General features: G+C 54.1%; 1 protein-coding gene across 1 annotated transcript in view; it reads right to left on the bottom strand.

Annotated features, from left to right (window-relative positions):
• Positions 1–5,143: 5,143 nt before the first annotated feature.
• JPH2 (junctophilin 2) overlaps positions 5,144–25,733 on the bottom strand; it is a gene marked incomplete at both ends in the record, with an annotated part of 73,063 nt that continues 52,473 nt past the window's right edge. Inside the window, 3 exons of the mRNA XM_080716143.1 lie at positions 5,144–5,224; positions 5,827–6,473; positions 8,227–8,345. Of these exons, the coding sequence (XP_080572269.1) occupies positions 5,144–5,224; positions 5,827–6,473; positions 8,227–8,345 (847 nt within the window). The remainder of the gene's footprint in view (positions 5,225–5,826; positions 6,474–8,226; positions 8,346–25,733) is intronic.

The raw sequence follows: 25,733 nt of genomic DNA, 5'->3' as shown, positions 1-25,733 counted from the left end.
AGAAACCTTTTCAGACTGCTGGGTGTGTGTGCGTGTGCGTGCGTGTGCGTGCGTGCGTGTGTGTGCGTGTGTGTGTATGTATATGTGTGTGTGCATGTATGTGCGTGTGTGCGTGTGTGTATGTGTGTATGTGTATGTATATGTGTGTATGTGTGCATGTATGTGCGTGTGTGCATGTGTGCGTGCGTGCGTGCGTGCGTGTGTGTGTGTGTTACTAAGCATTGAATCCAGGGGCAGTCTACTTTTTTTTGTGTGTGTGGATCTAAGGATGGAACCCAGGGGCATTTGACCGCCAAGATACACCCCCTGCCCTATTTTTTTTATTCTTTATTTGAAACAGGGTCTCACTAAGTTGCAAAGGGCCTCACTAAGTAGCTGCTGGGATTACAAGCGTGCGCCACCACGCCCGGCTAGCATTCTACTTCTTAACTACACCTCCAGCCCTATATCTTCTTAAACAAGATCTAAGTTGCAGAGGGCCTCACTAAATTGCTGAGGCTGGCCAAAAACCTGCAATCCTCCTGTCTCAGCCTCCAGAGTACGAGGATTACAGGTGTGCGCCATCACGCCTGGCAATAAACTTTTCTTTATAAGGCACCTGACCTCAGGCATTTTGCTACAACAATGAAGAATGGACTAAGAGCCCCGGTGTCAGCCAGGGGCCTGGTGTTGTACAATTGGCTGCAATGGCCCTGATTTTCTTCACGGCTTTAACAATGACTCCAGGCTTGGCCGTGTGACTTGCTCTGGTCCGTGGTACCAGGAGCAACCACGATGCAAATCGGAGGCTTGAAAAGTGCTTAGACATTAAAGGTCTGTCCTCTTTATGCTCCTGGAACAGTATCACCATGAGAGCGAGCCCAAGCCAGCCTGCTGGGCGATGAGCAGACCCTGCAGAAAAAAGGTAGAAAGCACCTGCCCACCCGCCCGCTGTCCTCAGACACCTGCTGGGCCGAAATCACCAAACTGCCCACAGAGCTGTGAGCTACAGGACCCGTCTTCAATCCCGGGCCCCAGACGCTGTCTTCTTCGCCAACCATCCACGGTGATCCTGACAGTTATCCCCACCCTCCGCGGCCCCAGCATCCTCCTCTGTGCGTCTTACCAAAACCTCTGCAGATTAATACGATTCCCAACTCACTCCCACCTCCGCCGAGCTTCCTGGGTCCACGCCCATCCCTCCTTGAGGTCATCCTAGGGTTCTGAAACGCCTCATCATCCAGACACTATCGTGTTGGACCCTCACAACTGCACTGCCTGGGAGGAAGGACGTGGGGCGGCGGTTACAGTCTCCAGGGCGGGAGAGGAAACTGAGGCACGGGAGGGGAAGGAGCCAAAGTCAGTGGCAGCACTGGGGCAAGAGCCAGGGCTCCCAGTGGCTGAATCACTGAACTGAGCCTTGACGTGAACAGGCACGGGGCCCTGCCCTCCCCCTTCTCACGGGGTGAGAAGGCTCTAATGGACAGTGCTTATTCCCAAACAAGCCAGAGAGCTGTGCCCCCTCCGTGAGCGCGTGTGGGTCTGCGCAGGTCCCTTGCCCTGGGTGGAGGGTGGCGATGGCGCCTGGGTCCCCCACCTGAGCTGAGCTGTGACTACATAGCTGGTGCTTGAAGCGTCTCCACCCCTCTGAGGTGTCTGGGGTCCTCCATCAAAACACAAAGGGATGAGCCAGGTGCGCTGTGCACACCTGTAATCCCAGTACCGAGGAGGCTGAGGTAGGAGGATTGCAGGTTTGAGCCCAGCCTCAGATACTTAAGTGAGGCCCTCCGCAACTTAGTGAGACCCTGTTTCCAAATAAATAAAACAGGGGTGGGGAGGTGTGGCTTGGAGGTAGAATGCTCTCCTGGGTTCATTCCCCAGTACCACAACAATATAATAATAATAATAATAATAATAATAATAATAATAATAATAAATAACATGCAGCAGAGCCAGTGGTAATACTATAGTATTACTTAGTAATAATGACAGAGTCTATTTCTTAGGTGTTTTCTACAGCTGGGCTTTATAGAGCTTTCATGTTTTGTGTAACCCTCAATCTAACCCAGGAGATAAGTGGTCTTATTACCCCCCCCCCATTGTTTGGTTTTCTACCTCTGAGTTACACTTCCAGTCCTATATTATTTTTTCTTTCGAAACAACTAAATTGTTTCAATTTCAACTAAATTGTCTCACTAAATTGCAGAGGACCTCACGAAGTTGCTGAGGCTGGCCTTGAACCCGCAATCTTCCAGTCTCAGCCTCCCGAGTCCTGGGACCACAGGAGCGCGTTCCCGTGCCTGGCTCTGCCCACATCTCATGGATGAGGAAACCATCTCCAAGAAGCGTCTCCAAGAACAGAGCCAGGGCTGGCGTCTAGGGCACACCACCTCAAAGGACGGGCTCCTCCTTCCTTCTACCACAAATTACTCAGAGAAGCTTCTAGAAAACGGTTTAGAAACAGACTCCACCGTGGAAGACGTCTGGCTCCTGAGCCTCCCCTCAGGACCAAAGCCCTCAGGAGGCTGCAGGAACTTCTGTAGAGAGAGGATGCGGGCAGGCAGGACCCAGCACCCGCCGCCTCTCCCACCCCCTCTGCCAGCTCCTCGTCCCAGCCCACAAGCAGACACTGCGGCCTCTGAGCAGACGGCTTTATTACCGCACAGAGCAGCGTCCTGAGCCTTCACCCCCAGTGCCAGCCCCAAACCACCCGGCCACTCTGGTAGCCACAGCTTGTCCCCAGCACGGGGCCGGACCCAAAACACCAAAACAGTGATCTCAGAGCCGAGGCCTGGCGCCCGTCAGCCCTGGGCAGACCCTGCCCACCCCCTCAGTCCATCCAGACGCAGGTGCAGAGCTGTGCTCACGGCTGGGGGGCCGGGGGGCATCGGCAGCGCCCTCTCTGCAGAACCGCGGGCCCGGGACTCCAGGCCCCGCAGGACCCGAGGCCACGGGTGTGAAGCTGGAGGGGAAGGTTCCCAAGGACTGGTGGGGAAAAGGGAAGGTGGACCCCAAATGTCCAGCCCCCGCGCTGCCCCGGGGGAGGCCTGGCCACCACGCCCAAGCCCCCACGGTCGAGAGGAACAAAGGCAGAAGAGCGGCCGCTCCCCTCCAGCTCGGCTTGGATGCCACGGCCACATCTTCCCCCGGCTTGGAGAAGCCTGCCAGCCCTTTCACTCCATTCTCCCGGGGACAGGGACCCACGCGCCCTCCACCTCCACGCAAGCCCGAGGGCCGAAGGCAGCATGGCGCAAACATCTTTAAGTGAGGTACCTGCTGGTCACGGGAGGGACTCCTTACTGGGCAGAATGCACCGGGCTGGGGCCCACACTCTTCCTGGGAAATGCCCCTGAGCGTCTGCCCCAGGGAAATCTGCATGGCCTCCCACGGGTTTCCAGGCATGCTCCTCTAGCCCACAGTGGCCCTGGAGGGCATCACAATAGCTACCGCCGGATGGCCCCAGGACCCCTGCACGATGGACCCCAGGCAAGGCGGCAGCCCTAAACGCAACCCCAGCCCCAGACACGCTCAAAAACAGGGGCCATTACAACCCTACGCTACCCTTCTCATCCCAACCCCGGACCCTCCCTGGTCAGTGGCTTCCCAGCCAAAGGCTCGGGTTCCGCAGGTCTCCCCCGTCCGCTGGGCCAGGGGGAGGCTCCCTGGACTGGTGGGAGAAGGCAGAGCACGGCATGCTGGGATATTCCGCTGAGCTTGTCCGTTTCCTCCATGGCCGCCTGCGCTGGGTAAGACTGCACAGTTCGCGGTATATTAGCGCCACCTCAGCTTCGGGGCGCCCCCAGGCCACCAGCCAGAGGAATAAGTCAAAGCCGAGGTGGGGTCGGAGAAGAGGGAAGGATTTAATACCAATACCCTGCTTAGGTGACTTCTCCCACACACGCTCAAGCTCCGGGAGGGGGTGACAGGGCCAAGGCGAGGGCAAGATGAGGATGGGGACAGGAGCGCATCAGGAAGCTCGGGAGGCCAGGCTCTGCCCTCGGGCTTCCCCTGCCCTGGACAGAGCACTCCCGGAGGAGTCCCGGGCAGTCTACTCCCCCGGCACCCCGACACCCTGCGCAGCCCGCGGGAGGCCTCCGTAAGCATCTGTGGTGTGGATGCGAGCGGGGCGCTGGGCTCTGGATGCAGAGTCGTCCTTGGCCACCCGCTTGGCGTTGCAAAGAGATGGGTCCTGGCGTCCTCTGCGGGACTCCTGGCTCTGAAAAAAGGACAGCAACAGAAGGAGGGGAGGGGAGGAAGGGAAGAGGGGCGCTCTGAGTGGGGTGCAGCGCGTGGCCTCGGGCTTGATCTTCTCTGGGGCCCCCAGTCCCTGCCCCAGGCAGCCCCTCATGGGGCTCTGACACTCAGCAAGTTCAGAGGTACGTCCAGGCCCGGATTCCCCTTGCTGGCAGCTCTCCCTCCTCCCTCCTCCCTCCTCCTCCTGTCATGGGCTGTTCCCTTTCATCCTTCAGGCCCCCAAGGTCATCAACACCTACAGGAAGGGCTGGGGGGGGGGGCGTGAAACAGAACCCTCAGAGCTCAGTGCCATGGACAGGGCCCAGGGATTTCTCCTCCATCTCTCTCCTGGGACTGAGTGGGAACCTCCAGCCCACACCAAGCTAGGATCATAGAGAGAGTCTTTGGGAGAGGCAGGGCAAGGGACGGGAACTCTGACAGCACCGTCCCACTCAGGACAGGGCGTCCACACCGGTCCTGGAAGGAGAAAGACTGCCCTGCAGAGATTCCACCCTGAGACGGTGAGGGCCACTCCCCTCCAGCCCAGGCTGGCCCAGCCGCCTCGCAGGGCCTCGCCCAGCGCCTCCATCACAGAGAGGTGAACCTGGTCTAGACACCGGCGTCGTCGGGGTGAAGCGTGAGGAACACAAGCCTTTCCCACAGAGGACAGCCAGGTAGGGGTTCACGCTCTCCTAGGGCAGGGGTACGCTCCTGCTGCCTCACCAGCTCCCGGCAGAGATGCTACTTGGTACGCGTTGGTCCGGGGAATGAGAGGGACTGTGCTCGGAGCCCAGAGTCTGTCTCCCCGACATTGTGAGTCCTGGGTTCTGCTGGGGGCTGGGCTTTAACTGGCTTTCACTGGATGGACGCCCAGGACGGGGTAGGCCCCTCCGCCTGCCATCCCTGCGGGCTCCTACCTGGTAGCCGAGGGTCAGGTCAGCAGGTGAACGAAGAGGATGGCCAGGCCGATGTTGAGCAGGATCACCATGCAGATGAGGACGGTGTTGGGGACCTGGAGCAGTGGACAGAGGCTGCCTGAGTCTCCAGGGCCTCCAGACACCCCCACCTGGAGTTCCCAGGAGCTCCGGGAAGGGTCCTCCCAGAGCCCCACCCTGTACCCCGCACCCTGGGGGACTGGAAGGGTTCCTGGAAATGATTCACCCAAGCCCTCAGGGTCCAGAAAGAGCCATGAATAGGTCCCAAACCCCACAGTCAGGCCTGGAAACAGGTGGCCACAGTCTCAACTGCTCACCCCCTGGGGTGGCGCTCCTCAGTCCCCCAGAACCTAGCTCTACTCAGCGCTGAAGCCGGAGTGCCTCCCATGGGCGGGGAGTTTCAGCACCCCAGGCGGCTGGGCCTTGCACCCGGCCAGAAGCCCTTGCTACACCCTGAGCAGCAGGTGCCCGAACCCCCCTCCCCGCCCAGCGAGCTGCGGCACAGGCCTGGAGGGAGACCCTGCTCCTGAGAACTGCCTCTGCCAGGGCCACCAGGGCAAAGGCACCCGGCCCGAGGTCACCCGGGGATCCCGGCTACACTGGAGGACCCCACAGCCCCCCACAGCCCCGCCCACCGGACCCTGCGGGGAGTCGGGTGGACCGCGGCGTCCATCCTCACCTCCTCCACCTCCACCGCCGCCTCCGCCTCCAGCGCCGCCTCCTTCCGACCCTTCTTCTTGGCCCCCGCCTTGGCCAGCCCTCGGGCCTCGGTCTTGCGCGCCTTGGCCTTGGGCTCGGCTTTGGGGACGATGGGCTTGGGCTCCAGCTTGGCGGGGGGCTCGGGCGCGGGCAGCTGCGCGGGGTCGGGGGCCGGGGGCGCGGGCGCGGGCTCGGGCTCGGGCTCGGGCTCGTCCTCGGGGGGCGGCGGCTCGGGCGGCCCGGTGCGCACGGCGTAGCTATGGTAGCCGCGGTACAGCGCCACCTCGGGCTCCCGCGACGGCGCGGGCGGCGCCTGCAGCGCCTCGATGGCCATGTGCTCGCTGGCGGGGCGCGCGGGGCTGCGGCGGCCGGCGCCCTCGGACGGCGTCGCGGGCCGGCTGCCCTCGCCGCCCGGCTCCCCGTTCCAGGCGCCGGGGCCCAGCAGCCCCTCCGTGGGCGGCGCGGGCCGGGGCCGCTTGGGCCGCGGGGGCGTCCCGGACGGCGACCCCGCCTCGGGCCGCGGCGGCTCGCGGTCCTGCAGCGGCGGGCTCCCGCGGGGTGGCTCCGGGAGGCCCTCCGAGTTCTCCAGGATCTCCTGCAGCAGCCGGCGCTTCTGGTACTCGGGACCTGCGCGCAGGGATGCTGCGTTCGACCCGCACCCGGCACTTGTGCACGGGGATAACCAGGGCCTCGGATAACTAATGAGTCCTCCCAGGGGCTCATTCGTGCGTTTCAGGTCACCGCTGTTGTGAACCTCCTCTTTCCAGATGAAGAAAGGGAGAGCCAGAGGGATTGGACCACTTGCCCAAGGTCACGGAGCGGATGCTCTTGGCTGTGAAAGTAGTCTGGTCCCATCCTCTTGTCTGAAAAGCGGGCCTAATCATACTTTTTTTTTTTTTTTTTTTTTGCGAGGGATGGAACCCAGGGGCAGTCGACCTTCGAAGCTACACCCCCTGCCCTATTTTTTTATTCTTTATTTTTTGAAACCGGGTCTCACTGAGTTGCAGAGGGCCTCACTAAGTAGCCGAGGCTGGCCGCGAACCGCGATACCTCCAGGTCTCAGCCTCCCGACTGCTGGAATTACAAGCGTGCGCCACCGCGCCCGGCTTAATCATACCTATTTTAAAAACACTTTCGGAAGGATTAATTTAGAAAATGCATATAAAAGGAGCTTTACAGAGACTGACAAGCTGGCGCCGCTCTTCCTGGGACCAGCAGGGGGCGCACTGTGACCAGAAGTGACCCACGCTCCTGGGACGGAGACTGCGCTCCTGGATCTTCCGTGTGGTGCCACTTTGGACCTCTTACAGCGGCCAGAATAACGTTTAGGAAACACTGTTCCTCTCGCTCACCTAAGGCTGGCCAAGCAGAGAACACCTGTATCCCGAGCTCAGGAGCGCTGGCTGCAGTACCAGTGCAGGTCTGCGCCAGAGCCGGCGCTCTGCAGCCTCACCCCTTACCACCTGCGTCGGCTGTAGCTCAGAGCCACCTGCCGCAGTTCTCAAGGTGGGCCCCCAGACTTGCAGCATCAGCACCACCTGCCCGGTTTGACCTAGTCCTGGTCAGGAGGGCACCGGCTGTGGGCTCCACCCCAGACCTGCTGAATCAAGAACTGGGGCGGGCCCAGCAATCGTGTCCAGTGTGAGCCCCCCGGAGCTGATCTGGCCTTCAGGATCTGGCTCAGATAGCCTCTCCCAGGGGCAGCCTTCCGAACACCTTCCCTTGCCTCGGTGGGTTTCCCTTTGAGCGCCCACGGCCCTGTTCTAACTGCAGAGCGCAACCAGTCTGTATGAAACCGAAATAATAGTAAGAACAGCCTCAGTCCTAGGAGTTTAACTATGGCCTGTGTGCAGTTAATCCCTGCACGCAAAAAAAGTCCACGCTGTTCTTACCCCCAGATTACGGGCCAAGAAACTGAGAGCTACGGGGGACCCTGCGTACGCTCACAGCTGGTGGTCAGGATTTGAGCACATGCAGTCTGTGTGTGCTTGCTCCGCTGGCTCGGTGATTCCCTGCTCTTTCCAAATTCTGGGTCCCCATCCAGACCCTCAGAGCACAGCACCGTGCCTGCCTGACACACAGGCAGTGCTCAGAGACTGAAACTGCTGAGCCAGGGCCGGAGGCTTTGCCCCTCCTCCACCAGAGCCCGTCCCTCCTCCGAGCATCGCCGCCGGCTCCAGCCAGGAGAGGTAGATGGGTGGTTCCCGTCCACACCTGGGAGCCTCTGCTGACCTACGACAATCTCAGCACCAAGGCAGCGCGCCTCCCCCAGCCCCCGCTGCCTCTTCCCACCCCTATTTGCACCACACGGGCATTCCTGAACCCACTTGAGTATCTCGGCTTCCCAGCGAGCAAAGCACCCATCCCTGGCTGGTCCTACCTGGCTGGTAGAAGTCCGGAGCCAGCTCCCTGGCCAAAGAGCGGGCGATAGTGGACTCCTGGTTGGCGGCCACGGCAGCCTGTTCTGCTGCTTCAGCTTTGGCCTTGGCATGGCTTGTCCTAAGGAGATAACAGGACGGGAGACTGAGGACCCCGCCAGATAGTCTCTCTGCCCCTCTTCCCCAAACACACAGAGACACCCAGGACCCCACATCCAGGCCATCGCTGGAAAGTTATCCCACCCTGTAACCCAGACCATGGTGCATCCCCAGATTGGTTCTCTAATTTCTGAGGATGTGGTATAGACTACATTTCCCAGCCTCCCCTGCAGTTAGGTGTGGTCAGGTGACTGCATTCTGGACAATGCATTGTGGGAAGATCTGATCTATGCTGTTTCCAGGCCTGGCCCTTGAAAACTTTTTCCCTATTGCTGATTGAATGAATGCAAAGAGGGGCAAATTCCCAGCCCACAGACCCTTTCAACAGTCTGTTGAAGGCTATAGCCTCTTCTGCAAGCAATGTTTTAAAAGCACATAAAAAACATAGGCTTACAAAGGCTGCAGCTATATTGGCACACTGTTACCAAAAAAATTTTTTTTGTGTGTATGGTGCTGGGGTCTCTGGAAGCCCTTCTACCTCCGGGCTACACTCCCAGACCTATTTTTTTATTTTTGGAAACAGGGTCTCTTAAGCCAGCGCGGCTGGCTTCGAACCTGCGCGATCCTCCTGTCTCTGCCTCCCAAGCGCGGGGATTACAAGCGTGCGCCACCACGCACGCCATTACCAAAATATTTGAAAGAACCAATTTGTAATAAAATAACGTATGTCCTTCTTTATTAACACAGTAAGTAAAATATCTATCAGGTCTACTAACTATCATAATTTGAAAGTATAAATCAATGTAAAAGATTTTTCAAGCATTCTCTGCAACAACAGTAACGTGACATGAAAACATGTATTATTTCTGTTGGTGACACTGCTTATTGTGTGACTCCCCCGTGATTAAAGAGAATGCTACTTTTCAGTTAGATGTTAGTAAAAGAAAAGAGGGAGGAAGGAAGGGAGGAAGGAGGGAAGGAGCCAGGTACAGTGGCACACACCTACAATCCCAGTTCTTGGGAGGCTGAGACGGGGAGGATCACAGGTTCAAGGACAGCCTCAACTGCATAACAAGACTCACCAACATAGTGAGACCCTGTTTCAAAACAAAAAAATACGAAGGGCTGGGGGTGTGGCTCAGAGATAGAATGATCCTGAGTTCAATCCCTGTACCCCTCCCCTTCCCCCCACACACAAAGACATCATTTACCCTTGTTCATTCCCTCAGAGCAGAGACTCCTGGGACCCTGCACAGGTCCCTTCGCTGGGTGAGGTTCCTCCCCATAGCTGCCATAAGTCCTGCTTGCTAAGGGCATAACTACCCCAGAGAACTGCAGCCCTCAGAGGCCACTTTGTTCCAGAAGTTAAAATACAGTTCCCTCCCCGGCCTAGGCAGCCCACGCCAAAGACTAGCTTCACTGGCCTGACCCCCTCCTGCCCCGAGTACAGCCCACTCCAACCACAGGCACGAGTCCTGCTCCGGCACTGAGGCGGGTCTCCAGCAACCGCAGCCCTGCTCGGTCCCTCCCCCACCCCACCCTGCTCCTCTCACGTCCCCCTCTCCTGAGAACATGATAAATCACAGCCCAGGGATCCATCTCAGGCCCTGCAACCTAGGAACTGTGACCTAAAACACTGCTCAGGTTCGCCCACTGCAGGAAGTCTAACCCCAGAACCCCCGGTGGATGCCAAGCTAAGAAATATGGTGGAAGGAGCCAGGCGTGGTGGCGCAGGCCTGTAATACTCGGAAGGCTGGGGCAGGAGGCTCGCAGGTTTGAGGCCAGCCTCAGCAATTTAGCAAGACTCAGCAACTTAGGGGGACCCTGCTTCCAAATAAAAAAATTAATAAAACAGGGCTGGAGGTGTCGCTCGGATGTAGGATGAGCCTGGGTTCGACGGAAGGATGGATGGAGGAATGGAAGGATGGATGGAAAGAAGGAAGGACCATACATTACACAGAGAGAAGACCCCTCCCACAGGCCTGGAAATGTGACAAGAGAAAACTTTAAACTCTTATTACGTTAAGCGTCTCAGACTTGAGGGATCTTGAGAACTGCAAGATCAAGTCAGAGCAGTCAGCTGGGTTGATGCTCGGGGAGCGAATGTGTGGGTGTCTCTGCCTCTGTGTCCAGCACACAGTGGGTCCACAGTCAGAGAGACGCAGTCCCTTAAACTTCGACTACACGTCAGCCCGTGTATCTCTGTGACCCCTCTCAATCCTCAAAACAGCTCGTGAGGTAGCTTTTCCCCATCCCCACCTCCTTCACAGGCAGGGAAATTGAGGCTCGGAGAGATATCTTGATCAAGGTTGCAAAACAGGAGCTAACGCGAAGGCTCTGTGCGCCGGGACTTTACACCAATGACCTCACGTGACCCCCAATAACTACATGGTGGATGTGATTACCATCATGGTTTTTTATTTTTTCCCCAGAGTACAAACCAGAGGCACGGAGGATGTGAAAGACCCCTTCGCAGGATGAGGACGCAACCTGGGATATTCCAGGGATTCGGGGATTGGAGCTCGCGCCCCACCCACAGCTCCGCCCACACAGTAATGAACGTGGGGACAGGACCCAAACCCAGGCCCGGCCTCAGCCTCGCTCACTGCGCAGACGAGAAGGCGCATGCGCGCCCGGGCGGGCGGGTGACAGCGCAGGAAGAGCCCAGGGCGGCTTTGGGATCGGCAGCCCTGGGCTCCAGTGCTGCCTTTGCCTTGTCAGGGGTTAGGCTGAGCTGAGTGCGGCACTCAGTTGCCAAAAACTCAGTAACCAAGATAAATCTCACACACACACACACACACACACACACACACACACACACACACACACTGTACTAGGGATTGAACGCAGGGGCATTCTACTTCTGAGTTATACCCCTAACCCTTTGTAAAACTTTTTTTTTTTTTTGGTGGTACTGGGGTTCCTGGAAGCCCTTCTGCCTCTGAGCTACACTCCCAGACCTATTTTATATTTTTTATTCGGAAACAGGGTCTCTTAAGCCAGCGTGCGCGGCTGGCTTCGAACCTGCGCGATCCTCCTGTCTCCGCCTCCCAAGCGCGGGGATTACAAGCGAGACCAGGCCTGGCAAATTTTTTTGTTTTTGAAACAAGTCTCACAACACCGCTGAGGCTGTCCTTGAATTTGCAATCCTCCCATTTCAGACTCCCAAGTACTGGTATTACGAACAGGTGCCGCCACACTTGGCTCACTTTTTAAAAATTATTTATTTATTTTTAATTTTAAACAAGGTCTGGCTAAGTTATTACGGATCAGGCCAGGTTTGCCGAGGCTGCTCTAAAACCTGCAATCATCCTATGTCAGCCTCCCAAGTTCTGGGATTAGAAGTGTGCGCCACCACGCCCAGCTTGATCAAACATATTTTAATACAAACATTTGAAGTCAAAATTAACACAAAGGAGCCAGGCGTGGTGGCGCACGCTTGTAATCTCAGTACTTGGGAGGCTGAGATAGGAATATCGCAGGTTCACAGCCGGCCTCAGCTGCTTAGTGAGGCCCTCCACAATTTAATGAGACTCCGTTTCAAAATAAAGAATAAAAAATAGGGCTGGGGGTGTAGTTCCACTCCCAGTACCAAAAAAATTTTTAATAAAATAAAATAGCTGGGCGTGGTGGCGCACGCTTGTAATCCCAGCGCTTGGGAGGCTGAGACAGGAGGATCGCACGGGTTCGAAGCCAGCCTCAGCTACTTACTGAGGCTCTCAGCAACTTAGTGAGACCCTGTTTCCAAATAAAATATAAAAATGGTCTGGGAGTATAGCTTGGAGGTAGAAAGCCCCTGGGTTCCACCCCCAGTACCACCAAAAAATAAATAAATAAAATAAAATAAAATAAAAACTAACCCAAAAAATCCTTCATGAGCAAACTATGGGAAAGAAATTCGAGAGACTGGGCTGGACCCCGCACTTGTACACGGGGGTACCAGGGTGTGCCCCTCACCCCGCACCCCGGTCCAACCCGCCCCACTGCATCCTGGCCTTGTGGCTCGCCTCCGTTTCTCACGTATAAAGTGGCGCTCCTGTGAAAATGGCAGGTGAAAGCGTTTAGCCTCTGGCGATGCCGTGACACCAGCTGCTGCTGCTGGGCCAGGAGGGACGGTGACATTTGCAACCTCATGGCTGGGCGTGGTGCATGCCCAGGCTCAGTGCGGCCCAGTGTGGATGTATACGCCACAAAGTCCCGGGCTTTTCAGAGCCGCTTCCCAGGGAACCTGAAACCCAGGTGGGGGGAGGAGGGGAAGCGAGGTGAGCCCTCCGGCAGAGAAGATGGCCTTTTTTGGTCATGTGAGCTGGTTTTCTGCCGCCTTGAGAGGCTGGGCTGCAGGACTCCTCCAGCTGAGAAAGCGGCCTGCACCCGGAGCCCCAGAAGATTCTGGGGAGTCTCCGGGGCAGCCAGCACAGGGGCGAAGATGAGAAAAATACCCAGCCCAGGGCGTGAGCGGCCCCATCAGCCGGGTGACCAATTTCTCCCCCAGCCCCTCCTCTCACCTCAGGGGGGCTCCCAGTGCCCAGCCAGGAATCCCAGTCTTCACCCACCTCCCTCCCCACCTCTTTTCAACTGCACAGACAATCTGTCGCCCACTCCTGCCCCTCCAGACATTGCCCGGCTCCCATCACACCTGTTCTGATCCCAGCAGCCTCGCCCCGCCCCGCCCCACGCAGCACAGCCCGCAGGGAGCCTGCCATGGGCCTTGGCGCTGCCTTTAAATTTTAGCAAGCCTTCCTACCAGGTTCAGAAGAAAGCCAACTGGCTCAGGGCGGCCCCCGGGCTCTCCAGGTCCTCCACAGGAGTGTGTGGGGCTGGCCCTGCGGGCCCCAGGGTGAAGGGCAGGTGGGACCGACTGAAATACAGGCTCTCAGGCCCCCACCCAGCCTTCCTGCATCCTAGCGGTGGGAGAGGGAGCCCCGAACTCAGCATTTCCTTCCAGACACCCCGCTGCTCACTAAAATCCGAGAGGCTTGTGCTGGAGAGCAAACCCAGCCACCCAACCCCCGAGAGGCCTTGAGGGTCTTCTTTAAGCACCAAGAGCCCTCCCTGGCTCTGGGCCCTGCTAGGGAAACACAGGTACCATTTCTTCTCTGCTGGTGGCCCTGGGTGAGGGCCCCCCAGATGGCTGGAGCCGGCCAGGGGAGCAGAGAGCAGTCACTGGGGCAGGGAGAGAGGCAGGGAGAAGCCACTCTTCTTGGTCGCCTTCAGGTTATCTTTGGTCAGCAGGGTTAAAAATAAGGCTGATGGTTCTGGGATGGGGCCCGGCTCTCACCCAGCAGAGCCATTTTGGGGAGCATCCAACCCCCCATCTCCTTTCCCCAGTCCCTGGCATGAGCTGCTTGGTTATGACCGGTCTTGTTACCCAGGTGTCTCCACTGAGCATCAGTGGCCTCATGGCCTCCCGGGGGGACACTCTTTGGACTCCTCCAGGTCTTTCCTTGGGGTGTTCCCTGCATGGAATTCCCTTGCCCTCCCTCCATGCTCTTAAAGGGCCAGCATGCTTAATGGAATGTCTCCCCCGTGCTGCAAGACAAGACCACAGAGCAGCCCCGTCCCCTGTGGGACACATTCTAGTGCAGGGCTCAGCACCTGCCAGCAGCCGGCTGAATCCAGCTCTTTGTTCCCGGACAGCCCTCCAGCTACGAGAGGCGATGATATTTTTAAGTGGTTTAAAAAACGATGATATTTTTTAGCCGGGCGTGGTGGCGCACGCTTGTAATCCCCGCGCTTGGGGGGCAGAGACAGGAGGATCGTGCAGGTTCGAAGCCAGCCGCGCGCTGGCTTAGGAGACCCTGTTTCCAAAAAATGTAAAAATGGGTCTGGGAGTGTAGAAGGGCTTCCAGGAACCCCAGTACCACCAAAAAAAAAAAAAAAAAAAAAAAAAACAACAACAACAACAAAAAAAAAAGATGATATTTTTAAATGGTTTAAAAAACAAAACAAAGGAATGATATTTTGTGACACGGGGAAATTAGATGAAATTCCCCTCTCAATGTCCATATAAAGTTTTATTGGAACACTGCCACGCTCATTCGTTTATGTACTGTCTGGAGTTAGGTAGTCGCCATAGAGACGGCATGACACACGCAAGGCCAAAAATACTCCCCATCTGGTCCTTTACAGAAAGAGCTCACCGCCCTCTGTTCTGATGCGTCCACTCACAAATGTCTCCTCTGCTACCAGAAGTGATAAGATTGACCTCGGTGACGTATGGAGCACTTTACGCCCAGCTCTGTGCGATGGCCTTCTTTTTCTAATTGCTGGGTTTTTTTTGTTTGTTTGTTTGTTTGTTTTTGTTTTGTTTTGTTTTTTGGTGGTACTGGGGTTCCTGGAAGCCCTTCTACCTCCAGGCCACGCTCCCAGACCCATTATATACTTTTAAATTTGGAAACAGGGTCTCCCAAGCCAGCGCGGCTGGCTTTGAACCTGCGCGATCCTCCTGTCTCTGCCTCCCCAGCGCGGGGATGACGAGCGTGCGCCACCACGCCCGGCCTAATTGCTGGTTTTGAAACAGGGTCTTGCTAGGTCGCTGAGAGCCTCACTAAGTTGCTGAGGCTGGTCTCGAACCTGTGATCCTCCTGTCGCAGCCTCCCACGTACTAGGATTACGGGCATGTACTATCATGCCTGACTTTTGTGCTGTGTGGGCCTTCTTGATAGACACAACTAAGGGAGGTAGAGTCACTTTATAGGGACCAGCTAGACAAGACTACCGCCATCTTGGTTGTAACCACCATCTTGCCCACGAGTGACCCTGGTTTATATCGCAAACCTTATAGACAAATGAGTCATTAAGATAGTCAGTCGAATGTGTTATGACAGCCACCAATGCCCAGACTGCTTCTTAACCGAGTTCAACATTGTACCAGTATTGGGAAAAGGCTTCAAAATGTATTAATGTACCAGTATTGGGAAAGGGCTTCAAAATGTTTTTTTTTTTTAATAAATATTAGAAAGCCAGGTGCCGGGCGTGGTGGCGCACGCTTGTCATCCCAGCATTCGGGAGGCTGAGACCGGAGGATCGCGGTTCGCGGACAGCCTCAGCTACTTAGTGAGGCCCTCTGCAACTCAGTGAGACCCAGTTTCAAAATAAAGAATAAAAAATAGGGCAGGGGGTGTAGCTTGAAGGTCGAATGCCCCTGGGTTCCATCCCCAGACTGGGGGGGGGGGGCAGGAGCTTCAGGGAAAGAGCTGCAGAATCCCAGTCACCGAGGGTGATTAGCAAGACAACAGAGATAGTCCCAGAGCCCCTTTGCATTGTAAAAATAAGATTTCCCAAAGATGTGGGAGGGTGCCATCAACCTTCAAGAGATTCCAGACTCGGATGATCAATTCTGGGGTGTAACAAAAGGCTGGGGTCTGTACTGGAGACAGAACAGACCTACAGGAAGGAATCCCCATATCAAAAGACTTGCCGCAGAGAGGGCGGATCCAGTCTGGTTGGAAGACTGGGTATAAAGCTACTTCTGTATCCGACTCCGGTGACTTCGGTGACTTATTTTCAAGTTACCCTACTATGTCGCCCGTATGGCGTAGTCCTTTACTCGGTTCTATCTTTCCATTCTTGTAGTAATTAAATCGTTTAAGCTTACAGAGTTCCGGCTAGTGTTTTCTATACCTAGCTCAGAACAAGAACCTGCGGCTGAACACCTCACCTGCCGGGCGCGGCGGCGCACGCTTGCAATCCCCGCGCTTGGGAGGCTGAGACAGGAGGATCGCACGGGTTCGAAGCCAGCCTCAGCTACTTAGTGAGGCTCTCAGCAACTCAGTGAGACTCTGGTTCCAAATAAAATATTTAGAAAAGGTCTGGGAGTACAGCCCGGAGGTAGAAAGCCTCTGGGTTCCACCCCCAGTAGCACCAAAAAATAAAAAAATAAACATCTCACCGAAACAGTATTGGGAGCCCAACAGGGCGCCTGGAACACTTCCACCACCGTGACAGACATGTTAATAGCTCTGGAGAAAGGCCAGGTTGCACACCTGCCGGCTGCAGCCCGCCTTTGAGTGCTGAGCATATCGGCCCCTGCTCCGGCCCGGGCGTGCGGCTCTCTTATCTTGCTGCCGTGCTCGGCGCACTTCTGTCTCTAAGTCCCTAGTGAATCACACTTTGTCCAATCCTGCACCTGTCTCCTTTCTTTGTTCTCACGACTCCTTCTATCTTGGGCACCTGGAGCCAAAGGGTTTTCTAAAACACACTTTCTCGATGCCACACAGCTAAAAAGTGAAAGTGCCCACGCTCTCGCCCATCACCCTAAGCACTGCCCTCCTGCCACCAACATGGACAGGTCCTCCACGGGCCAGGACCAAGGACGGCGATGAGAAGCTCCCAGGGCCACCTGCAGCTGATGAACAGGAGCTCGGAGCCTCTAAATGGCACAGGGGCATGACCCGCGGGGCGGCTGGCCGCGCTGCCTGGGCCAGGCCCGGCTCTGCTCCCTGCGAGCCTGGGCAGGTCTGAGCTCCCGACCCCCAGAGTCCTCATCTGAAAATGACGTGATAATAGTGAGGAGATAGAAAGGAAATAGGCAGATAGGGAAAAGGCCTCCGTAGAAAAAGTTAATTTCCTGAGTTTCCTGAGGGGCGATGAATACCTGAAATTCCAAAGGCTCAGAGATAAGAAGGACCAGAGCTTCACAAAGCCATCTGTTTACTAATCAACAAACCCAGGAGCCCCTCACCAGCAAGTCTGAAAGGAGATTCTTCAAGGACTTGCAAACACCCTATGCAAATCCTGAGAGCTGCTTCCCAGAATTCCCAAAGTCACCCTAACCAAAAGAGGACTCGCAAACGGTCAGGCCTTTGCCTCAGTCGGATGGCAAATTGGGGCTTTTTCCTCTCGGGACCCCTCCCCTTTTGGGGAGCTGTTCTCTCTCTCGCAGGTCGTGTTAGCCCTGAGAGAAGGCAGAGTGCAACTGATGGCACGTGGCCCAGGCTGCTCATGAGTAGTGACCTGAAGGCCTCTGCTGGACATCAAGGCTGACCAGGGCCCCTAGGGGTGACCTGCACCTCTTTTCTGGCAGGTTGCGTGGATTCTGGGAGAAAGTAGTTTGCCAAAGTAGTTTGGCACTTGGCTCGAGCTACACTCGGGTGGTGACCTAAAGGCAACTACTGGACACCAGGAGACCCGACAGCCCGAGTGGTGTCCTGTCTCTTTTCCTATTCCCTTCTGGCAGAGCGCGTAGAAGACAAGAACCCTGTACCGAGACGCTGAGTTTCTTCTCAAGACACCCCGTTTCATGATGGAACCCCAGGTTTCTTCTCAGGAAACCCCCCTTTTCAACTTGGGGGGCTCAGAAGAAACCCCCGTTTCAATAGCACCTCACAGCCTACCTAACTCAGAGGAATAGAGGAGGTCAACTAACGCTCAGGCCGCTCTCAGAACAGTGACCGGGACACTGGAAGTGCTATCTACTTCTTAAATAAAAAGAAAGTCCAGGTTTGTTTGTTTTTGGAGAGGACTAAACCAAAATTTCTAAATGTACTATATGTCACTAATTGTTCACTTTATATTTACGTTTTTCTTTTCTTTTTTTTTTTTGTATTGGGGATTGAACTCAAGGGCATCTACCTCTAAGCTACTCACCCCACCCCGCAGCTCGATTTTATTTTTTTGTTTTAAAACAGGGTCTCGCTAGGCTGCCGAGAGTCTCACTGCATTGCTAAGGCTGGCCTGGAACCTGCGATCCTCCTGTCTCAGCTTCCCAAGTACTAGGATGACAGGCATGCACCACCTAATTATTCATTTTATTTTATTTTATTTTAAATTTTTTTTTTTTTTTTTTTTTTTTTTTTGCGGGTCTGGGGATGGAACTCAGGAGCATTTGACCTCCGAGCTACACCTCCTGCCCTATTTTTTCTTTATTTTGAAACTGGGTCTCACTGAGTTGCAGAGGGCCTCACTAAGTAGCTGAGGCTGTCCGCGAACCGTGATCCTCCAGGTCTCAGCCTCCCGAATGCTGGGATGACAAGCGTGCGCCACCACGCCCGGCTTAATTATTCATTTTAGAATTAAAAACCAAACTTAGGGGGAGTGGTGAGTTGGCCCGGGGCCACCCTCCCCCCTCATGCCATTTTGGCACGGGGCTGTACCTATTTTCTGTATTTCTATTTTCTGTATTTCTATCTTTTTAAAAAAACTTCTTTAAATCTTCAGCAAAAATAAATAAATAAATAAATAAATAAAACAAAACGTAGAGCAAGGAGTCCGTGGCAGGTTTGAGAGATGGCAGACAACCGTTGCTGGCTCAGGCCTCTCCAGGCATCTCTGACCCCACAGAGGCGGCTACGGGCCAGCGATGCCAAGTACCTCCCGAGGAGGACGCTTCGGATGCCCCTGTCCTGCCCGCTCCCCAAATAGCCCTTTGCCCCCGGGCTCTAGCTGGCCAGGCCGTTTCCCTAGAACCATCGCGGCCAGGCTGGTCAGGAGAAAGACCCCGGCCAAGTCTTCCGCCACTGGCCAGAGAGCAGAAGAAAGCCCCTGTCCCAAGAAAGCAGCCCGGAGCAGTCAGGAGCCTGGCCGCAGGCCTCTTCCCCACCTGGGACGCCGCGCTCCCTGCTCGTGGGGCCCAGAGCTGCTAGACAGGCTGGCCGCGAGGAAGGCGGCCCCCACCCGGAGGCCTTCACCAGAGGGGAACGGGTGCAATTCAAGGCCAAATCACAGCCGCCATGTTCTGAGGAACCCACTTCCACTCTCTGGCCTCAGTTTCATTATTATTATTATTATTATTATTATTATTATTATCATCATCATCATTATTTTTTGTTATAACAATGCATTTCCTTCTAAAATTCCATCATCATCATTATTATTATTGGGTTTTTTGTTATAACAATCATTTCCTTCTAAAATTCCATCCACTGCCAAATCAGGCGCTATCACCTAAACACTGTTTCGAGGTTCACCCCCTTTGCCGCCTGCATCAGAACCTCCTTCCTTTCTACTGACAAGTAATACTCCCTTGTGTGGAGACCGTGCATTCATTCCTGTTGGCTGATGGAAATTTGGGGTGTTTTCCACTTTCGGGTTCTGGATAATACCGCCATGAACATTCACATACAAGTTTTCGCGTAGATGTATGTTGTCATTTTTGGGGGGTACGTTTCTAAGAGTGAGATTCCTGAGTGGCTTTTTTTTGTTCGTGGGCATGGGCACTGAGCTCATGGGTATTCTACCTACAAGCCACAATCCCTACCCTTTAAAGTTTTTGCTTGAAACAGGATTTCTCTAGGTTGCTGCGAGTCTTGCTAAAGTTGCTGAGGCTGGCCTCAAACCTGCGACCCTCCTATCTCAGCCTCCCAAGTACTGAGATTACAGGTGTGCACCACCTTGTCTGGCTGTTTAACCTTTTGGAGAACTGCCAGACTCTTCTCCCAAGTGGCTGTGGCTGTGCCATTTTACATTCTACCAGTAACACACGAGGGTTCCAATTTCTCTACCTTCTTGTTAACACTTGTAGTCTTTTTCTTTTTTCTCTTTGACACTGAGGATTGAAGCCAGGGGCAGTCTACCTCTGAGCTACAGCCTCAGCTCAGTTATTTATTTATTTTTTTTTAATTTTGAAACAGGGTCTCGCTAGCTTGATGAGAGTCTCACTACTTACTGAGGCTGTCCTCAAATCAGCAGTCCTCCTCTCAGCCTCCCAAGTACTGGGATTACAGGCGTGCACCACCACGCCTGGCCCTTGCCCGTCTTTTTCATTATAACCTATTAGTGACTTGTGAAGTGATATTGAAGTTTTGAGTTACATATCCCTAAGGACTATGGTTTTATGCCTCTTTTAATGGCCATTTGTGTATCTTCTTAGAAGGAATGTCTATTCAGATCCTTTTCTTGCATTTTTTTTTTTTTTACTTTTTGTCACTGAGTTGTATAAAGGTCTTTACATATTCTAGAAACAAGGCCCTTAACAGCTATATGGTCTGCAGGTATCTATCCCCATTCTGTGGGCTGACTAAGAGCCTCACACTTGCCAGGCCAGCACTCTACCACTGAGCTAAATTGCCAACACGTTTATTTTTATTAATTAATTAATTTATTTATTTATTTATTTTGCGGCACTGGGTATGAAACCCAGAGGCATTCTACCTCTGAGCTACACCCCCAGCCCTATTTTTTATTCTTTATTTTGAAACCGGGTCTCACTGCGTTGCAGAGGGCCTCACTAAGTAGCTGAGGCAGACTGCGAACCATGATCCTCCTGTCTCAGCCTCCCGAATGCTGGGATGACAATTGTGCACCACCGCGCCCGGCTTCTTTTTATTTCATTTTGAGACAGAGTCTCACTAAATTGTCCAGGCTGGCTTCAGACATGTGATCCTCCTGCCTGAGCCTCCCAAGTAGCTGGGGTTACAGGCAAATTTTTAAAATTTAATAAAGTGCAATTTACCTATTTTTTTCTTTTGTCATCTGGACTTTCAGAATCATATCTATAAAGGGTTTACTTAATTCAAGATCATAAAGATTTCCTCCTGTATTTTCTTCTATGAACTTTATAGTTTTTGTTCTCCCATATAGGTCTCTGAATATTTCTTCCATTAAGAGAAAAAAATGAAACCGGGCGTGGTGGGCACGCTTGTCATCCCCGAGGCTGAGACAGGAGGATTGCACTGGTTCGAAGCCAGCCGCGCTGGCTTAGGAAACCCTGTTTCCAAATAAAAATGTAAAAATAGGTCTGGGAGTGTAGCCCGGAGGTAGAAGGGTTTCCAGGAACCCCAGTACCACCAAAATAATAATAATAATAATAATAATAATAATAATAATAATAATAATAAAATTGGGCCGGCCGGGCGTGGTGGCGCACGCTTGTCATCCCCGCGCTTGGGAGGCAGAGACAGGAGGATCGCGCAGGTTCGAAGCCAGCCGCGCGCGCTGGCTTAGGAGACCCTGTTTCCAAATAAAAACGTAAAAATAGGTCTGGGAGTGTAGCCCGGAGGTAGAAGGGCTTCCAGGAACCCCAGTACCACCAGAAGAGAAGAGAAGAGAAGAGAAGAGAAGAGAAGAGAAGAGAAGAGGAGAAGAGAAGAGAGAGAAAGAACTAGCTGAAGAGTCCTCACCACCTTGCAAGGCAGAGACTAGCACCGTGTTTTAGTTGGGGAAACTACGGAACAGAGAAGTCACTTAGCCGTGATTATTCAAGTGAGAGCTGAGCCCTACTGGCCCCAGCTCGGGTAAGATGACGGGTCTTGAGGGAGAGTTAAGACATTATGAGACGTCTTGAGAATACAGCTAAGGGAAGGCCCCAGGGCCTGAGGAAGCCCACCTGCTGGGGCTCGTTTATATGTTATTATTTGTATTTTATAAAACACAGACCAGTAAATAGACCTACAAATGTATTTTATCATTTCTACATTCTATATTGTAAAAAATATATAATATATGTTGTAAAAAGAATATGCCTTGCAGGCTTGGTGACACACGCCTGTAATCCCAGTACTTGGGAGGCTGAGCTAGCAGGATCGCAGGTTCGAGGACAACCTCAGCAAGTAGTGAGACTCAGCAACCTAGTGAGACCCTGTTTCAAAACAAAAGGGCTGGGGTATATAGCTCAGGGGTAGAATGTTCCTGGGTTCCATCTCCAGTGCCACGGGGAGAGAGAGATGGGGGGGGGTGTCTTCTTTGTAGAAAATTCTGGAAAACAAGCAGTTGTTTTTATTCCAAAAAAACCCAGTTGCTGTTACCTACTAGTTCTGTGAGGTGATTAGGAGCCCAGCCATATGACTTGAGTGACTGACTGACGTCAATTTTCTGTGCTTTGGTTTTTCCTTCTGTGAAATGGGAATATCAACAGTCCTACCTCATGGTATAGCTGGAATTACAGAGTGGATTCATGTCCCAAAAGCACTGAAAAGGGTCCCGCACTTACAGCAGGTGAGAGCGGATTTGCTCGAGTGGAAGAGGAGGTGAGGTGTGGTGCTGGGGATGTGAGTCCTCAGGCCCTGTCCAGAGCTTCCTCGGGCAGTCCCGCCAAAAGCCCCAGCCAGCTGGGCGTGGTGGCGCACTCCCGCAATCCCAGTACGTGGGAGGCTGAGATAGGAGGGTCGCGGATTCCCAGCCAGCCCCAGCTGCTCAGTGAGGCCCTCCGCAACTCAGTGAGACCCTGTTTCAAAACAAAAAATAATACAGGGCTTGGAGTGTAGCGTGGAGGTAGAATGCCCTTGGGTTTAGTCCCCAGCAACACGCGCACACACACACACCAGCCATGGAGGTGGCCCCTTCCAGACCATATTTTACGGTGAGGCCTGTCCCTTAATGAAGAGCCCCCAGCTGGTGAGAAGTCTCTCCGATGGGGGGTGGGACCCCTGTGGCCCTCCCAGGCTCGAGGGGAGGCGCTCTCGAGTGTGTTTACTGAGTGAACTGTGTGCCAGTTACTTGACGCAATGGACGGCTGAAAAATACCCCAAAGAGGTCCAGCTCCCGATCCCGGAACCCTGGGATCTACCTTATATGGCGACACAGGCTTTGGCAGATGTGATTAAAATAAAAAGGCCTTGGGATGAGGAGAGAATTCTGGGAGACATAGGCAGGCCCTAGATGTCAAAGTGTCCTTAGCAGAAGTGAGAGGAGCCGAGGGAGGCGGGGTGGAGGCGGGGGCCAGGGACGGGGCGGACGCAGAGGAGCGGGCTCCCACAGGAACCCGACTGCGCACTCCCACCTCTGGAGTGGGGAAGAGGAGACCCGGCCGCCGTAAGCCGCCAGATGTGCGGTCATTTGTTATGGCATCTGGAGGAACCAGAACAACCCGGGTCTTGACCTGCTCTCCCCGAGAAGGCAGGCAGGCTTGGAAACTCAGCCGTCCATAACTCATAGCTAGCAAGAGCCAGGGCTGCGCCGAGCTGGAACCCACGTCCACCTGGTCCCCAAGCCTTTGCTGACACCCCGAGGGCTCCAGGGCTTCTGTTGCAGCCCCTTTCCAGAAGGGCCAAGCAGCTGTGGAGGCTAGCCACAACGCAGGGCCTCCTCCCAGGGCACTGCGAGCCCCAAGTTCTACATCCTCGGGGTCCCCAGTGGCTCCCAGCTCCCGGCAGCTCCCGGCTGGCTGCAGGACTGAGGAGGCCGGCTGCACTTCAGCAACTGGTGAGATGACAGGGGACCCCGGGGTCCGGCTCCCGCTGCCCACCAAGGGCCCGCGCTGCGTCTCACCTGAGCTACCAACGTGCGGGAGGGCTCTGCTGTGTGAGCTAGCAGGGTGCTTCAGCTCCGCCAGGGGACCTTCTTTTTTAAAAGAGGACACTCTTGGGTGTTAAGTGACATTTTACAAACTGTCAGAAGAATCAAATAAGCAGCTATACCGCGAAGCCCCTTCACTAACAGGAGCTCCAGTTTCACTCTGAGCCTCCCTCTGTGTGCACTGTGTGTGTGTGTGTGTGTGTGTGTGTGTGTGTGTGTGTGTGTGTTACTGAAGTTTGAACCCAGGGGCATTCTACCTCCAAGCTACACCTTCCTTTCTTTCTTTCTTTCTTTCTTTCTTTCTTTCTTTCTTTCTTTCTTTCTGTGGGTCTGGGATGAAACCCAGGGGCATTTGACCTCTGAGCTACACCCTCTGCCCTATTTTTTATTCTTTATTTTGAAACTGAGTCTCACTAAGTTGCGGAGGGCCTCACTAAGTAGCTGAGGCTGTCCGCGAACCGCGATCCTCCGGTCTCAGCCTCCCAAATGCTGGGATGACAAGCGTGCACCACCACGCCCGGCTTACACCCTAATTTCATTATATTTTTATTTTGAAACATGGTCTTGTTAGGCTAAGAGTCTCACTACTGGCTAAGGCTTTCCTCAAACCTGCGATCCTCCAGTCTCAGCCTCCCAAGTACTGTGATTACAAGCGTGCGCCACTACGCCCGGCTTACACTTATTTTTTAGAGCGCTGTAAAACAACAGACTTAATTTTGAGCCAACGTGTCACTTAACCTCTCTCGGCATCCATATTTTCTTCTGAAAAACAAAGGTGGGAGGCTGATTTCTCAGATGGTCCCTGGTGGTCACACTCATGTGTAAGTGTGGGCAGGACCTAGTTCCTGCTTCTAAGGAATAGAATTTGACAACATGATGGGATGTCCATTCTGTGCTAGTTTGGAAGCCTGTGGCTTCTCTCTTGCTAACAGTCCTTATTGGCTTTGACAAAGCAGGCTGCATGCTGCGGACTCCCATATGTTCAGGAATGGAGGCTGGCCTCAGCCAACAGCCAGGGAGGAAATGAGGCCCTCAGCCCAGAGGCCCAGGAGACAGAAACCCAACAGGAGCCTCCCGCATGGGCCACCAGTAGGTTCCCCCCCAATGCAGCCTTCGGGTGAGACCACAGCCCTGGTGGACACCTTGACACCGCCTCTGGGCCCCAGCCACAGGAGCCAGCTGGGCCCTGACGCCTGGCCATGGGAGGAGCACAGTAAATACTGTATGTGTGTTGTTGGTGTTCTGTGTGTCTGTGTGTCTGTGTGTCTGTGTGTCTGTGTGTTTTTGTTTTGCGGTTCTAGGGTTGAATCCATGCTAAGTAAGTACTCTATTCCCAGCAGACCTATTTTTATTTATTTATTTATTTGTTTATTTATTTGAAGGTCTCATTAAGTAGCCCAGTCTGGCCTCAAACTTGCGATTCTCCTGCCTGTACCCCCAACCTGATATGTATACTGTTTTATGTTTTTGTTTATTGGTGGTACTGGAGGTGGAACCCAGGGGCTTTTCTACCTCCAGGCTATACTCCCAGATCTATTTTATATTTCATTTGGAAACAGGGTCTCACTAAGTTGCTGAGAGCCTCACTCAGTAGCTGAGGCTGGCTTCAAACCTGTGCCATCCTCCTGTCTCCACCTCCCAAGCGCGGGGACTACAAGCGTGCGCCTCCACGGCCGGCTATGTGTACTGTTTTAGGCTGCTGTGTTTGGGGACAATGTGTTACACAGTGAAAGATAAAAAAAAAAAAAAAAAAAAAAAGATCCAAGGGGAATATTAATGTCTACCTCGGAGAGCTGTCGGGACAATTCAGTGAGCGGATACTGTGGTCCCAGGGCCATCTTGCACTAAGAAAGCAAAGCGCGCTCGCTGTCCCCACCGCACAATTCCAGGTTAAAGAGCTGTCCATGTTGCCTTGCAGTGTTATCACTGCAAGTCGTTCAATCCTTTTTATTTTTTCTTCAGAAACTGGGCATCTACAGATTTGGGTGCTAGCGATTCTCCTTCTGGGGAGCGGCCAACGGGTACACTCCAGATGTGCAAAAGTGACAGAAAGGTATTCACGCGGCACCGTCCAACAGCAAAGGCCTGGAGCCGGCCTCCGGGGACTGGCTGGACTACAGCGAAACCATCTGAAGGGCCGCCGTGCAGCCACTGCGAGGAGTGTGAGCCTGTGCGAACGCACAGTGATCCCAAGGTACGTTAAGTTACAAAGGGTAACGCTAAAGCCGGCCGTGAGGGC

Source organism: Muscardinus avellanarius (genome assembly GCF_963383645.1).
Source record: "Muscardinus avellanarius genome assembly, chromosome: 19".
NCBI lineage: Eukaryota > Metazoa > Chordata > Mammalia > Rodentia > Gliridae > Muscardinus > Muscardinus avellanarius.
Note: the sequence above shows the minus strand (reverse complement) of the source record. Positions and strands in the feature narration are given on the sequence as shown.